A 16,753-nucleotide genomic window follows, 5' to 3' on the forward strand; every position below is an offset into this window, starting at 1 on the left:
ACAGTTCTTAAGTTAAGTTAAGGGAGTGGGATGTGTTAACATGCGATAGAAAGGCCCCCATAGCAAAAAGAAATTTAATGGTCTTACTGGCCACATCCCAAGGATACCCAGGGTTCGTTCAGCTGTCATGATGGAGAGAAGGAGAGCTTGGATTCTATAGATCCCGTCCTCTCAGGCGCCTCTACAGAGGGAGAGAGATGACAGAAGTCCCCTGATTAAGGTTACTTCTGCTAACAGATGCAGGAATTCTGAATCTAGGCATCCCTAGGATGGAACTCTGCTGAGCATAGAGCTCCTGACAACTCCAAACTTTCCCAGGTGTTTGGGTTGTCATTTGCTATAGAATAGAGACAACAGAGGCAAGAGGAGGCTTACCTTGGCCGGGAGATGTACAATTTCGGGGATTCCTATAGCAGGTCACCAAATGTCGAGGTGTAAGGATGCCCTAACAACAATGTGGGTCCCCAGGTCAGTGTCACAGGTTTTGTGAAAGAATTTGCAGTCCCAGTCTGCAAGTGAGATTTTTGTCAAAATGGGTTTATTTCACTGAGAAACTCTTTCCTTCAATGGGCTGCTTCCTGATTAGGAAGATAGCAAAATTTGGGGTATAGAGTCTTGATTTTTATTTAGCCTTCCATGGTTTGGGGCTAGGGACTGATTAGGGGCTAATTTCCAAATCAAAACCCAATAAGTGGTGATTGTTTCCCAGACCAAAGTTATTCCCAGATCAATTAGAGGTGGGAGCTTCCTGTGGGAACCAGGTAGGAGAGTGGGGATGGGTTGAGATTCAGGTGGGATCATTTTTAGGAATTCCTATAGGAACCAGGTAGTTTTCCCAGATCCAGGGTTTTTCTAATCCATGTTACCACCCCCCAAAGATCGGGGGGGGGGGACACAATTCTATTACATCAAAATAAACAGCATTTATTTAGCTATTTTATATTTTATATACCTGTATTCTAGGCATTATGCCTTAGCATTCTTTACAAATATCCCATTTGATCCTCACAAAATATCTTAAAAGCAGTCTAGTCCAACGAACTAATTTTACAGAGAAGGAGCGGAGGCCCATAGAAGTCAGGTGATTGACTCAAGATCACACAGTAGTTGAGCCAAGATTTGCACCCAAATCCACTAAATACAAACCTGGCATTCTTTCCACTGCACCTGAATTTACATTGAGAAGTAGATGGAAAGTAGACAAAAAATACTAGCTAAATATCAATTAATGATAGAAGTTAATGCTAAACTATGGCAGCCAAAAAGAGCTAAGAGTATTTTTTTTAGATGTGATGTGTAGAGCTTGGGTGGTGATGATCACACTGTATTCTGTCTTGAGCTGACTCCCATCTGTAATATTATGTAATAATAATAATAATATTGAGGAAAGGGGTTAGTCATCTGAAGTTTTCCTTAAGGTGGGTGGCCAAGGGATGAAGCAAACAGAGACACCATGGCTTAAAAAGACTTGGGAGGAGACCTAATAACTTGTCTTTGAGCATTTGAACATGGAAGAAGAGTTAGATTTGCTGTTTGGCAAAACAAGGAACAGTAACTAGAAAATGCAGAGAAGAAATGCGATGAATTAGAGCTGTCCTAGACAGTGAAATGGGCTGCCTTGGGAGATGGTTATTTCCCTTCATACCTCACTGGAAATTAGTGTGGAGAAGGAGCAGTCAAAAAGGGGTGCAATTAACTGTTCAGGTATAAATTGAACTGGAAAGCTCTTCTTTCTGCCTCTGAAATTCTGCATCTGAGATTCTGTCATCTGCCTCTACATCTCCTTTACAATGTCCCTGGTGGGTGATCATCCAGCCTCTGAAGGCCTCCAGTGATGGGAAACATTACATACTGACGTAGCCCATTCCATTTTTGGACAACTCTTATTGTTAGGAAAGTTGGGTGTTTTTTTTTTCCTTTATATCAAGCTAAAATTGGCTTCTCTGCAACTGTTATCCTTTTTCCTTTTTCCTGCTCTGTTTGACCAAGAACAATACTCCTTTAGATATTTAAAGATAACAGTCATGATCCCCACCATGTCCTCTCCACTCCTATAGTCTTCTGTTCTCAAGGTTAAAATAACCCCTATTCTTAAAGCGACTCTTATGATGGCATAGTTCCTAGTTTGCTCCTGACTTTCCTAAAATGGGGGTACCAAGAACTGAAAACAGTACTCTATAGGGGATTTGACTAGCACAAAGACAGTGGGATCACCACCTGCTTCATTCTAAGCCCTAGACTGCTATTAATGCAATTTAAGTTTGAACGGAGTTTTTAGCTGTCATATCACACTAGTGATTAACACCCAACTTTCGGTCTATTAAAAACTGCCATGGTATAATCCTATTTCCCCCATCCTGTGACTTCTCCAGTCAGTTTTCGGATCTTAAGTAGACCGTCCAATCTCTGGTACATAAACCATTTTAAAACTTATTAGTCATTTTGTTTTGACCCATAATAATGATCAACATCCAAACAAGCCCCCCATTTCCCAAATATGTTTCTTTCTCTCCAAAAATATTGTTAATAATCACTTTTTAGCAGAATAAAGGGAAGTGTCCTTTAATATTAGTAACATGGTGCTAATATTCACCATGACAGTTTTTATAAATTTCTGGAGTGTTTTTGATCAGAAGTTAAATAGCCCAATAAATCCACATCAAGAAAAAGAACTGATTCAGAACAAAGTATACTATTTGCACCTTTTTGTTTTTTAATAGTTTTTTTTCTTTTTATTCTATTTCTTTTTTCACAACATGACTAATATGGAAATATATTTTACATAATTACACATATATCACCAAAATTAAATTACTTACTGTCTTAGAGAGGAGGGAGGGGAAGGAGGGAAGGAACTCAATCTTATTTTTTTTTTTAAAAAAAAAGTTAAAATTTATCTCTACATGTAATTGAAAAAAATAAAATACCATTTAAAAACAAACAAAAAAATGGTCCAGACAACTTTAGCTTTAAGTGTTGGCCTTGTGAAAGACAATGTCATTTCCAGGATATAAATATAAATATAAAATCCTCTATATGACATTTTAAAGCCCTTCATGACCTGGGCTTCTTCTACCTGTCCAAGCTTGTTATACTTTATTCTCCTCACCCCCAAGTAGTCTGCAGTCCTGTTCCCCATACCTAGAAAAAGGTCTTTCTTCACCTCTGCCTCTAGGCTTTCCTGGCTTCCTTCAAGTCCCAACTATAATCTCCACCTTCTACAAAAAACATTTCCTGATTACCTTTAATTCTAGTGTCTTTTCTCTGTTGATTATCTCTAATTTACCCTGACAAAATCTTGTTTGAACATTCTTGTTTACATATTGTCTATCCCATTCGGCAATGAACTCCTCAAAGGCAGGGACTGTCTCATGCCTTTCTTTGCATTCTCAGTGTCTGGCACACAGCAGATGTTTACCAAATGCATATTGACCGACACTTGTTTTGTCCTAGGACCAACCTAGCTGATCATTCATTTGGCCAAATGACAATGAATTTTTTTGGCCATCTCTCAGGGAGAAGTTGTAACTTGAAATGGTGAAGGGCATGCCCACAATCGGGGTATCATGAAATAATTGTCACTTAGCTCCTAAGATTATGGGTGAGGAAAGCACTTGCCCCTTACATTCCCTTAGACATAGGAGTTACTATTATTGATCTGGGTAAGTTCTTCATAGGGAGGAGGGAGACATGTTTTCATCAGTGAGACAAAATAGTATGGTATTCTGAATTCTAATTCTGAGACAATATTTTTTTTTAATGTTGTCATTTGTGTCTTTAAGGAAAGAAAAAATGTTATTGGGCACTAAGAAAACTGGCAAACTTGATTTAATGCATTCTTTGTACAGAGTACAGTACACTATGCCCCATCCCCTCTTCCACATACATATAACCAAGAACCCTCAAAGAAGGGCATTTCCAATAATGGAGAATTTAAATTAGGGAATTTTAACCTATTTTATATCATGGACACTTTTGGCAATCTGGTGAAACCAAAGGACACCTTCTCAAAATAATGTTTTTAAGGCATAAAATAAAATACATAGGATTACAATGGAAAACAATTATATTGAAGTATAGCTATCATTATTTTTAATAGGATTTTTCTCCAAATACATATATAGTTTTCAACGTTCATTTTTGTAAGATTTTGTGTTCCAAATTTTTCTTTCTTCCTACCTTACCTCCACCCTCCCCAAAACAGCAAGTAATCGGATATAAGTTATACATGTATGATACTTTTAAACATATTTCCTTATTGTCATGTTGTATCAGCATATTTTAAAAAACAAGTTTGTGGAATTCAAGCTAAGAACTCCTGATTTAAACCTTTAGGCATCAACATTTTAAAATGGTACTGATATAGATGACAACATCAATGAATCACACATTTCCCTGCCTTCTTAAATAGGGCACGTGTAATTTAATTTCCTTTAGTGTTGAGTCCAAAGAAGACCTTAGGGAAGAAGATAGTGTTTTATCATTGCTATATATCAAAAGGAAGAGTTTGAGAAGAGCAAGGCACATCTAAGAAATGACCAGCTATTCTCAGTGTAACTACTTCTAGCAGTCCCTCATAATTTGCTACTTCTAAATTTCTGTGAGCTGGGAAACTAGGTAACCAAGCTTGTTAGAAATAGGTGTGAAAAAGAAATCAATAGGCCCTGAGTGGCAACAAAGGCACTTCTATGAATTGAGTTCATGAGCTTTCAGTTCTGGGCTTTGTAACAATGATCAGGGATACTCGAGAGTCTGTCTTACTACTTTCCTAACTTTCAACTGTTGTTCTGCAGATGACTTAACTATATTGATAGGCAGAAGACAGAAATAGGACCACTAAGAAAATATAAGATCAGTTGTGATTGATTAAAGGAAAGGGTTTCCTAACAAGCAAAAGTGGATTGAGCTGTGCTGTAGGCAATGTGCCTGCCATCACTAGAAGAATTCAGAAAATTCAATTTAAGCCTGACCACCAAGTCGACAAAGCAAAACACTAAAACAGTTCCTGCCCTGGGGAAAATTACATACTACTAGGGCTTGGGTGGAGAACACAGCAGGTACACAAATAAATAAATTCAAGGTAAGAGAAGGGAAAGACTGAGAGCTGGAGTAAGTGAGAGCTTTCAATTGGAGATGGCATCTGAGCCGTATAAAGATATGGATTCTGAGAAATGTATGTAAGAGAGTACAGGCAAGGGCAGAAGGGCAGCCCATGTGAAGTCATAGCATGAATGAAGGTATGCAATTGAATACCAAGTTTGGAAAATAGCAAAGTAATCCATCTTTCCTGGAGTATAGAATATGTTTGAAAATAGTAAGGTGGAATCAGTTTGAGAAGATGGAAGTGGGGAATAGTTAAATGTTAGACTGAAGAGTTTCTGCTTTATCCTAAATTTGTCAGCGGGAAACTGGCAGGGTCAGATAAGTATCTTATGAAGACTGTTTTGGCAGCTACGTGGCTATGTGGGGAGGAGAAACTATTATCAAGGAAGATATGTAAAAGACAATTACACTGGTTCAGGTGAATGGTTATGGGGCTCTGAATTAGAATAATGATTATATAAGTGGAAAGAAAGGAATGTATGTGACATGTGAATGTGGAGTAAACAATTTGGCTATGGGTTGAAACAAGGAATAAAAGAAAGGAAAGCATCATGGTTAATTTCAAGGTTGTGACAGGGATATCTTCAACAGATATTTGGTTGCTTGAAAGAGGGGCAAGTAAAGGGGGAAAGATGAGTACAGTTTTGAGCATGTGGTGTTCAAGGTGGTCATTAGTCATCAAGGTGGAGATGGCCAAGTTTGGATGCATTATATAGCTTTGGGACGCATCAGCATAGAGATGATAGAGTTCATATATTTGAGAATATATGAGATCATCCAGGAAAAGAATATGGAAAATGAAGAAAAGGTATAAATAAAGCACTCTTGGAGATTAACACTTAGGAAATAAGCAGAAAATACTGACAAAGACAGGTAAGAAGAGAATCATCAGAGAGGATTGTGATGAAAACGAAGACAGGAGAGAGTATCCAGGAAGAGCAATAGTTAAATTATGGTATATGAGGATTGAGACAAGACCATTAAATGCAAGGAATGTTGCTAACTTTAGAGAGAAGAGTTTTGGAGCAGAGTGGTGTTCTAAGAATATAGACCACAAAGATGAATTATCATCTGTTTTGAGAAGGAGGTCAGTCAGTTAATAACCATTTGTTAAGTGCCTTCTATATGCCAAGCACTGTGCTAAGTGGTTGTGATATAACAGAGGCAAAAGCCAGTCCCTGCTCCCAAGGAATTCACAATCTAATGGGAGAGGCAACAACCAAATAAATATGTACAAACAAGCTGTGTACAGGAAGAGGCACTAGAATTAAGATAGATTGGGAAAGGCTTCATATAGAAAATAGGATTTTAGTTGAAACTTGAAGGAAGTCAGTAGATGAAAATAAAGAAGGATATTCTTTATTCATGCTTTTCAGACATGGGAAATAGAGAAAATGCCTGGATGTCATACTGGTTAGGAATAACTACACTATGAGCTCATGAAATCAGCTATCTGGGTTTTATCTAAACATTCCCTCCCTCCCCCCCAACTCCTCCACCCAGTATAATTTTCTGCAGTATAAGTACCAAATCAGTGTTTGTTGATGGATGGATTGATTGGTTGTTGGAGAAAGCAAATGAATTAGATGATCTCTGAAGTCCCTCCCACCCCTGAGATTCTGTGGTTTGGGCATGAATAAAAGTATAATAGAGCAGCAAGAATAATTATAGTTCCCACTGCTATAACACTTTTAAGGGGGAAGGAAATAAACATTTATTAAGTCCTACTATGTGCCAAACATTGTGCTAAACTTAAAATATTTATTACTATATGTATATACTACTTAATATATTTACACATATTAGCTCATTTAATCCTTACAATAACCTCTGAGGTGCTATAATCCCCATTTTATTTTTTTATAATAGCTTTTTATTTTTTGAAATACACAAAGATTGTTTTCAACATTATCCCTTCCAAAACATTGTGTTCCAAATTTTTCTCCTTCCCTCCCTAACTCCCCCCTCCCTAGATAGAAAGTAATCCGATACATTAACCATGTGCAATTCTTCAAATCATATTTCCAAATATAAGTCACTATCCCCATTTTGTAGATGAAGAAACTGAGATATACTGAAATTAAATTATTTTCTCAGAGTCGCATAGCTAGTCAGTATCTGAGACCAGCTTTATGCTTTATAAAGTATATGCCTGGGGATAACCATGTGAAAGCATAATTTTCTCTATTTACCAGAAATTCAAGAAAGATTCAGAAAGCTAACATGACTTGTCCCATATCACACAACTAGTTAGGGCTAGTACATAGATTCCAACCTATATCTCCCAACTCCAGGTTCATCTCCCTTGCCATTAAACCATGTTGTACATAACAGGCACGTGAATTCACAATGGAAAGGTTCAGCTGTGTATGTACATCTAGTACAGATGTATGGCCTAAATGCTATTTTATAATCCTATATTTCACCTTCGCTCATGGTGCTTTATTTCATGCTGAGTACTTTGTGTTTGGGGAAATGGAGAATTTGTTGAATAAGTGATCAAGAGCCTTTGGGGTAAAAGGGTGAGCAAGTAAGATGGATATCATCTGGAAAGCCTTCCTGGAAGAGAACATCATGAGTAAAAAGCTTGTATGTGTGTGTGTTTTTGACTTTGAAGTCTGAATCTTTAGCAGTAATGTATAACTTGTTTTGTCTCCCTGTCCTTAGGACTCTGGTGAGGGGTCAGTGATCCTAATGACATAGTATTATCTTTTCTTTCAGAATACAGAACAACTACTTAGCTTTACAGAGGATTAACCAGGAGCTGGAAGACAAGTTATATCGAATGGTAAGTTCTCTACCAGACCCTATATGGATGATCTTGGGCTTGTAGTCTTTAGATAGCTAAGTAAACATGAGCATTAAGAAGATGCATCCTATCTCAGAGGTTGCTACATGACTATTCAGCATTAACCTCTTATACCCTATTAGAGAGATTTCTGCCACTGAGTCCCTTTGTAAGTCTGGCTATGAAAGATCCTGTGTAGGAAGCCTAGGATGGAAAATATTCTCTCCTTTTTTCTAAGGCCAAGTTAAAGTGGATCAAATAAAACTTAGAATTTAGAAATCTAGAAATTGCTTCAGGTGGCATCCTTGTGGCTATATTGTTCAAAGTGAATATAGGAACAGCAGGCCACTCATAGCAACTCTCTATACCTTTGATCTCCAATGAAGATTTCTTATCTAGGTCTTTAAAAGGCTCTCCTAACAGCCCCTCCCTCTACTCCTTGTCAGAAAACATAGCCTAAATAAAATCTTACAGATGGAAATGACATAAGAATCACAGAATGTCAAAGCTACAAAGGGACTTAGAATCATAGAACAGAGAATGTCAGACATGCAAGAAGACCTTAAAATTATTAAATATATTTAAACTATTCACATGTAAGCTATATTAATTTGCTTATTGTCTTAGGGAGAAGAGAGGCAAATAAGGGAAGGAAAAAATTTGGAATTCAAAATTTTATTTTAAAAATGAATGTTAAAAATTGTCCATGTATAATTCAAAAGATAAAATATTATTTAAAAGAGAAAAAATTTAGAATATTTAAAATGCATAGGCTTTCAAGTCAAAAAAGATAAAGCATTAGAGCTGTACGGGGCTTTAAAATCATAGAGCATATACTACTGGGTCTGTATCCCAAAGAAATTATAAAAAAGAGAAAAGGATCCACATGTGCAAAAATGTTTGAATTAGCTCTTTTTGTAGTGACACAGAATTGGAAAATGAATAGATGCCCATCAGTTGGGGGATGGCTGAGTTAGTTATGATATATGAAAGTACTGGAATACCATTGTTCAATAAAAAATGATGAATAGGCTGATTTCAGGAAAGCCTGCAAAGATTTATATGAGCTGATACTATAAAGCAAGCAGAACCAGACCAACATTGTACATAGCAACAGCAAGATTGTGTGATGATCAACTATCATAGATTTAACTCTTCTCGGTAATTCAATGATCCAAGGCAATTCCAATAAACTTTGGATGGAAAATGTTATCTGCATCCAGAAGACAAACCTACAGAGACTGAATGCATATCAGAGCATGCTATTTCCACCTTTTTTTGTTTTGTTTTTTTCTTGTGATTTTTCCCTTTTATTCTATTTTTTTCCAGTGTGACTCAGATGGAAATTTTTTAATTAATGTACACCTTTTTTAAAAATCATAGAACAGAAATATTATAATTCAATAGGACTTTTGAACATAGACTTAAGAATGCTAGAGCTTCTAAATCACTATTGACTAGACAAATTCAAATTAAAACAAATCTGAGGTACTATTTCACACCTCTAAGTTAGCTAAGGTAACAGGAAAAGATAATGATAAATGTTGGAGGGGATGTGGGAAAACTGGGACGCTAATACAGTGTTGGTAGAGTTGTGAAGTGATCCAACCATTCTGGATAGCAATTTGGAAGTATGCCCAAAGGGCTACCAAACTCTGCATACCCTTTGATCCAGCAATGTCTCCACTGGCTCTGTATCCCAAAGAGATCATAAAAAAGGGAAAAGGATACAAATGTGCAAAAATGTTTGTAGCAGTCCTTTTTGTAGTGACGAGAGAACTGGGAATTGGAAATGGATGCCCATCATTTGGAGATTGACTGAATAAGTTATGGTATATAAATATTATGGAATATTATTGTTCTATAAGAAATGATCAGCAGGATGATTTCAGAAAGACCTGGAGAGACTTACATGAACTGATGCTAAGTGAAGTGAGTAGAACCAAGAGAACATTGTACACAGCAACAAGATTATGTGATGATCAACTATGATGGACTTGGCTCTTTTCAACAATGAGGTGATAAAGGCCAATTCTAGTAGACTTGTAATGAAGAGAAGCTTTCTGCATCCAGAGAGAGTTCTAGGGGGATTGAATATGGATCACAACATAGATTTTCACTTTTTGTTGTTCTTGTTGTATGTTTGTTTTTTTCTTTTTCATTTCCCCCTTTTGATCTGATTTTTCTTGTGCATCATGATAAATATGGAAATAATGTTTAAATGAATTATACATGTCTAACCTATATTGGCTCACTTGCTATCTAGGAGAGGGGAAAGGGAGGGAAGGAGGGAGAGAGAAAAATTTAGAACACAAGATTTTGCAAGGGTGAAAGTTGAAAACTATCTTTGCATGTATTCTGAAAAATAAAAAGCTACTATTATTTAAAAAAAAAAAAAAGGATGCTAGAGCTTGAAGGGATTTTAGAATCAAAGGACCCAAAATTTCAGAGATGGAAAGCACCTTAAAGAACTCATTCTCCTTACTTTACAAAGTAGAAAACAAAAGTCAAGAAAAGTTAAGTCATATTCATGACATCATGCGTGGAATTAGTAATCTGTTGAATGATGCATAAATGAATGACTGGAGTAAGTTTGCCAGAAATTAAAACGCTTTAGTCAGGAACAATTGTTCCAAAACACACATTTTTTAAGACTTTAAAAACTGTTGATATCTTTTATTTTTATCCCAGTATATCTTTCTCTGCCCCCTCTCCAGAGATCTATCCCTTATAAGAAAAGATTAAAAAGAAAGGAAAAACCTAACCAATATGTCAATTAAGTCTGAGGTTCTGTATCCATAGTCCTGCCCCATTGCAAAAAAAAAAAAAAAAAAAAAAAAAAAAAAAAAAAAAAGATTAGTTTCCTCTTATAGCTCTTCTTTGGAACTAAGTTTGATCATCATAACTTCACAGCATTTGGTTTCTATTTGCTTTATCTGTTATTTTTCCATTGCATTGCAGTCATTGTGTGTGTTGTTTTCCTTGTTCTGTTTACTTCATATTGCCTTAATTCCTATAAGTCATCCTATGCCTATATGATCCTACAAGATGATTGCTGAAGGTTTCATGGAGTCCTCTTTTCACCTGAAACTCCGTAGCAGTGAGCAGGATGAATATTTGAAGGAAGATAGAGACTGAGACTGGGAATTAGCAGTGCTGGTGACAACTGACTTAAACATTTGTAAGATAGAGTCCAGAAAGAGAGCTACTGAGGTAGCTTCAGAGATAGATGGGGTGGTATAGCCCTTAGCACCTAAAGGAACCTGAAAAGGAAGTATAGTGGGACAGAAGGCACAAGAGTCTCAGCTCTGTTACCTCCGTCTTATGACCTCAGTCAGGTCAGTTAATTTCCATGTAAAATAAGAGATTTGGAATACATACATTTGAGATTCCTTATAACCTTCAGAATGTAAAACTAAGAAGCCTCCAAGACAAGAGCTCTCAAATCTTAGCAGATGAACTCATCAAGTTTTACCCTCCACTCTTTCCAAGGGCAATCTCCTCCCTGTCTCCTGAAAGGGGGTCTCATTTTTAATTCCCCTTGCCTGTAACATATACCATTGTCTATCTCAGTCTCCTTTGTTAACCTTCTCCTGTTGAGTTCCTATGTTTCACAGATAGAAGAATGCTCAAAAACCATTCATTGTCCTTCTTTCTTTAGAACCCAAAGGGAAATATTTCATCAACTCCTTTGTGCTCTGATTCCTTCTTGAGCCCCACCAAATGACACTATATTATTGACTGATTGGCAGCCTTCAAGAACTACTCATGAAATATTTTTGAACTGTTTCCTTTTTTATTCTTAGAAAAATATGATTAAATGATTCTGGTAATACTTTTTAAAATTTTATTTTAAGTTTACAAAGTGATTTCCTTACAGAACTCTCTGAGTCAGCTATAATTTTCCCTATTGTACTACTTAGAAAATGAGTGATCAGAAGTCCATAGAACTTGTTTCAGCATCAGGAGCATAATCTTTGCTAAGTTACCTGTATTCATCATTCCTGTATGTGTTGTTCATTCATTTGAACCAGGATACACGTCCATAGATTCCAACTATAAATCCAATATTCTTTCCATCACAGATTGTTAGGGAATAACATTGATGTAGTCCCGTTCTATTTCTCTTCTTTGTGGTACTCAATGTAGTTAGAGGCAGTCGGAGAATAGAGTTAGGATTGTTGTCAGAGGAAGAGTCACTGTAGCAGGACAGAAATCAAGGAACAGGGGAGTTAAGTATTCTATACAAGTAGATACTATGTCTTTATATTAGTAAGCTAAAAACAGAAATGAATGATACACAAATGTGGGGGGGGGGAATCAAGGAAAGGCAAAAGGGCAAGAAACTAAGCAAGTAGTTCTAATACAAATGAAATCTTGAAATAAAAATAACCAATGCTTATATAGTACTTTATATTTTAGAATGCATTTTATATACATTATCACACTTGGGCTTCATAACAAGCCTTAAAGGCAAGTACCAGAGCTAATATGCCCATTTTATAGATGATACAAATTAAATCTTAGAAAAGCTAAGTGATTCGCCCATGGTTACATAGCTACAAAGTATCAGAGGCAAGATTTTTATGCATGTCTTCCTGACTTAAAATACAGCACACTATCTGCTATGCCAAACTTATTCTCTAGGCAAAACTTAACTTCAGACATTAAATTATAAGATCATGGATCATAGATCTAGACCTCGAAGAGACCTTGGAAGACATCTAGTCTGCCTCTCCTATTTTACAATGAAGGAGGAAACTGGTTCTTTTTATGATTTCTACTGGGAGTGGAATCAATCCCAGGATGTATCTCATCCAAGGGCTTCAAGATGGAAGCAAACCACAGCACAGTACATTCAGAAGAATATGGCTCAAATACCAACATTATACTTCCTACTTGGATAAGTCATAGGCTCAGTTTTGTAGGACTTAGTTTCCTTATCTGTAACATAAGTGGGTTGGATTAGATGAACTTTAAGATCCCTTCCAGCTCTAAATCTATATATAATCCTATAGTGTCTGAGGTCTTTTCCAATTCTAAAATTTTATGATTATAGGAGTTTGTTGAATGAATGAATAATATATACAGGAATGGTGAATACAGGTAACTGAGGAAAGATTCTGCCCCAATATTGAAACTAGACTTCTTCAGTGCTAGATCTCATTCCTTTGACTCCGGTGGAAAATGTGAAATTATTGTCTGTTTCCACGAAGCCACTGGATATGGGAGAGCAGATCATGAGGTCAGCACCAACTTGCTTTACAGAACAGCCTAGCTAATGAAACAAGAAGTAGCCCATAAAGAGAGAGCTCCAGAAAAGGACCAAACAACTCAGGCTGGCACTGTGCTGCCAACCCTGCTGGAGGCAAGGTTAGCCAAGCCAGTTAGTTCTAATTGGAAACAGATAAGAAACACCTTGTGCCTGGGAGTTAGAATAGAGAGAGTGAGAACATATCTGAAAGACATGGATGACTTAGTAAAAGATGGAAAATTCTTTTCCCTCTGTCTTCAGATGAAGTAGATTATTTAAAAAAAAAAAAAAAAGAAGAAGAAGAAGGAAAGTTAGGGCCTGTACAGTTTTGGGGGGAAATGAGATTGTTTTCAATTTTTCTGTCTAGCTAACCAACACATCCATCTGTCCTTTCACTATATCACTAGGACTGTCCCCCCTCCCACAGTCCAGGGCCTTAATGCCTTCTTCCCTTGTCTTTTGGAATAACCTACTGATGATCCATTTGCCTCCAGTTTCTTCTCTTCCCACTTTCAAACACAGACATCAATCTTCCTAAAACATAGTTATGATTTTGTCACCTTCTGAATCCAAAAACTACAGTGATTCATCACTTTACTGTTAGCTTGCATTCAAGACCTTTACAATCTGATTCCCACCTACATCTCACTGACTACAGGATTTTCTATATAAACGTATGAGCTTTCTACAGTTAAGGTTTATTGGGACAAGTAGTATATCTAGTTAAATGAGTCCATGCCACATACAATAGGCATAAGTTTCAACTAGACATCGCCCCAGTGGATGCCACAAATTTTCTAAATTGAGACAATATGAAGATGTAGCAGCAGGAACAATGGGTTTGGGAATTCAGATCACCTGCTTTCCAGACAGCTCTTCTCTTACTACCTGTGTGATCTTGGTTGAGTAAAATCACTCCTCAGGGTGCTTCCTCTTCTGTCAAATGTGGATGAGAAGTGATGTCTCAGCCTTTCTCAAGCCTTCATCTTCCTATAGCTCTCTTTCCTCCTTTCTCTCCTTCTATACGAGTTTCAAGACCAATTACTATCCCTGTTCCATCATGCTTTCCCTGATTGCTAAGCAATCTTTCTACATAAAGTCATCTCTCTCATCCCAATTCCTGTAGTACTCACTTATTATGTTAAACCTGACTTGGCCCTCATTGGTCTGGCCCTATATTGGTATCATTTGTGTTTCCACCTTATGTCTGCCTCAATTCCCCTCACACAGTAGACTATAAATTCCTTAAGAGCAAAGTTTGTATCTTACTCATAAAATTGGCCTCCATATTTCTCTGCATAAAACTTTACAAATAGTAGAGTCAAGTTTTTAATGCATCCTTTAGTTGCCCAAGTAGACTACAGTGTCTTGATATCCTACCACTTTATATCTCACTTTACACATTATCATACTTTGAGTCTTATAACAAACTATCAAGTGTAAGTACTAGAACTATTACTACCATTTTATGGTTATCAAAATTAATACCTAGAAAGGAAAGGGAAATATTCATGGTCATGTAGCTACTAAGTGTCAAGAGGCAAAATCAAGAGGAATTGAGTAACTTGCCCAGGGTCAAACATCTACTAAGTGAGAGCACTTAGATTTGAACTCAAATCTTCCTAACACTAGGCTTAGTGCTGTACCCACTGTTACCTAGCTGCCTAGTTAGTAAATCATGAGATTGAAGGATTTAAAATTAGAAGTGCCCATTTGGTCTATCTCCTTGCTTTACTAATTTCTTCTTACTTTAACCTTTTTTCCCCTGAGGCAATTGGGGTTAAGTGACTTGCCCCGGCATAAAGCTAGGAAGTGTTAAGTGTCTGACGCCAGATTTGAAATCAGGTCCTTCTGACTTCAGGGCTTGTGCTCTATTCACTGCACCATCTAGCTGCCCCCTTACCTTAACTTTCATAGAGCACTTTGTCTGTATCTCTCCGTTGCCTAAGTCACATTCTACTGTAAATCATATTTATTTGTCAAAAATATCATCCCCTCCCTGAGTAGAGAGTAAGCAGTCTGAGGACCAAAACTGTGCTTAGCCATAAACATCCGACCATGTTCAAAGTGGTTATCCCACTTCCACAAACATTTTTGAGTACCTATTATGATCAATGAGGATACAAAGCTGCAACCAAAAAAGTCCCTGCCTTCAATGAGTTTACATTCTACTAAGGAATGCAACATGTATGCTAATAAGTATAATATATGGTAATTTAAGAAGGAAGAAATACTAACACCCTAAGAGGATCAACAAACATTCTATGAATAAGATGGGCCCTGAGCCAAACCTTAAAAGAAGATAAATGTTTCTGATATTGAATTTAGTTTAATTGAATTGAGTTATTGACTAAGTAATGGCTGAGTGCAAAACCTTCTTAGAATGACCAGAAATCAAATTAGGGTATAAGGTATGTGAATTTAAAAGTGGTTTAGAGTGATTCTCTAGAGAGAAGGAAGGAAAAATGATTGATGGCCCAGTGTTCCATTCTCTCCAGGAGAGAGAAAATCATAGGAAGGAATCCAAAGGCAATTCTAAGTCCAGTGTTGATTTTTTTGTTTTGTCTTTTGTAAAATTGCCAGATTCTCTAGTCTGTTGATTGTGGACTTTGGAGAAATAAATATATTGGGGTTCAGAGAGATGGAATAAGTCCATGGGACACTGAGCAGAAAAAAAATCAAATAGCACTTGAAATAATTTTGGATCCTTGATTTGTTACTCAGTGGGTTAGCTACTTATCTGTTCCATCTCTGTGTTATTCACAAATTTAATAAGCATGCTTGTGATTTAAAATGCTGAACACACAACAGGGCCAAGAACACAGTACATAACCACATTTTTAAAAGCCTTCTATTAATCAGGATCTTTGTCTAAACAACCATAAATCTATCTGACTGTCCTATCATCAACTCTACATCTCATCATCTTGTCCATGAAGATCCTATGAGTTATGAAAGAGCCTATAAATAAGCTCATGAAAATAAATAGGATTGGTGCTCTATCCACTGCACCACCTAGCTTCCCATCTAAAGCACCAGTCCTGAAGTTAGGAGGACCTGAGTTCAAATGGGCCTCAGATACTTAACACTTCCTAGCTATGTGACCCTGGGCAAGTCACTTAACCCCAATTGACTCAGCAAAAAAGAAAGAAAAAAATCTAGAGCATAGAATGTCAGCGCTGAAAGGAATATTAGAGATCATCTAGTTCAACCACAATCACTTTTGGACATGGGAAAACTGAGGCCTAGAGACTGCTACATTGTAAACTCTGACCAAGTCTTCTATAACTTTGATTTTTATCTAGTTCCTAGTGTAATAGTTATAATCATTATAGTGTAATAGTAATAATCATTAATTTAATTTCCAAAAGGAATGCAGCAAATAAGAGGCAGCTCCAGGTCTACAGACTGTTATTTTTAAAGGTGGGATTGTAATTAGATTGAGAGAGGAGCCCAGTCTGGCTCTTCTCTTCTGAACCTTGTGGAAAGTAGCAAGATGGAATGAATGAGTAAGTTTGATTTCATTACATATTCCTTGGGAATAAGTATCACTCCATTATCCAACAGGTGATTGGTACTTCCAAAGTGACTTCCTTGAAGAGCATGTC

At 36.8% G+C, this 16,753-nt stretch overlaps 1 protein-coding gene across 3 annotated transcripts in view; it reads left to right on the forward strand.

The window, feature by feature from the left end:
* The window catches only part of BEGAIN (brain enriched guanylate kinase associated), a 269,775-nt gene that overhangs the window by 206,589 nt on the left and 46,433 nt on the right, over window positions 1-16,753 (forward strand). For all 3 annotated transcript variants that reach the window (XM_031953246.1, XM_031953247.1, XM_031953248.1), the window contains one exon: window positions 7,825-7,891. In XM_031953246.1, the coding sequence (XP_031809106.1) occupies window positions 7,825-7,891 (67 nt within the window). The remainder of the gene's footprint in view (window positions 1-7,824; window positions 7,892-16,753) is intronic.

The sequence above is a fragment of the Sarcophilus harrisii genome, chromosome 2 (assembly GCF_902635505.1).
Source record: "Sarcophilus harrisii chromosome 2, mSarHar1.11, whole genome shotgun sequence".
In the NCBI taxonomy this organism is placed as follows: domain Eukaryota; kingdom Metazoa; phylum Chordata; class Mammalia; order Dasyuromorphia; family Dasyuridae; genus Sarcophilus; species Sarcophilus harrisii.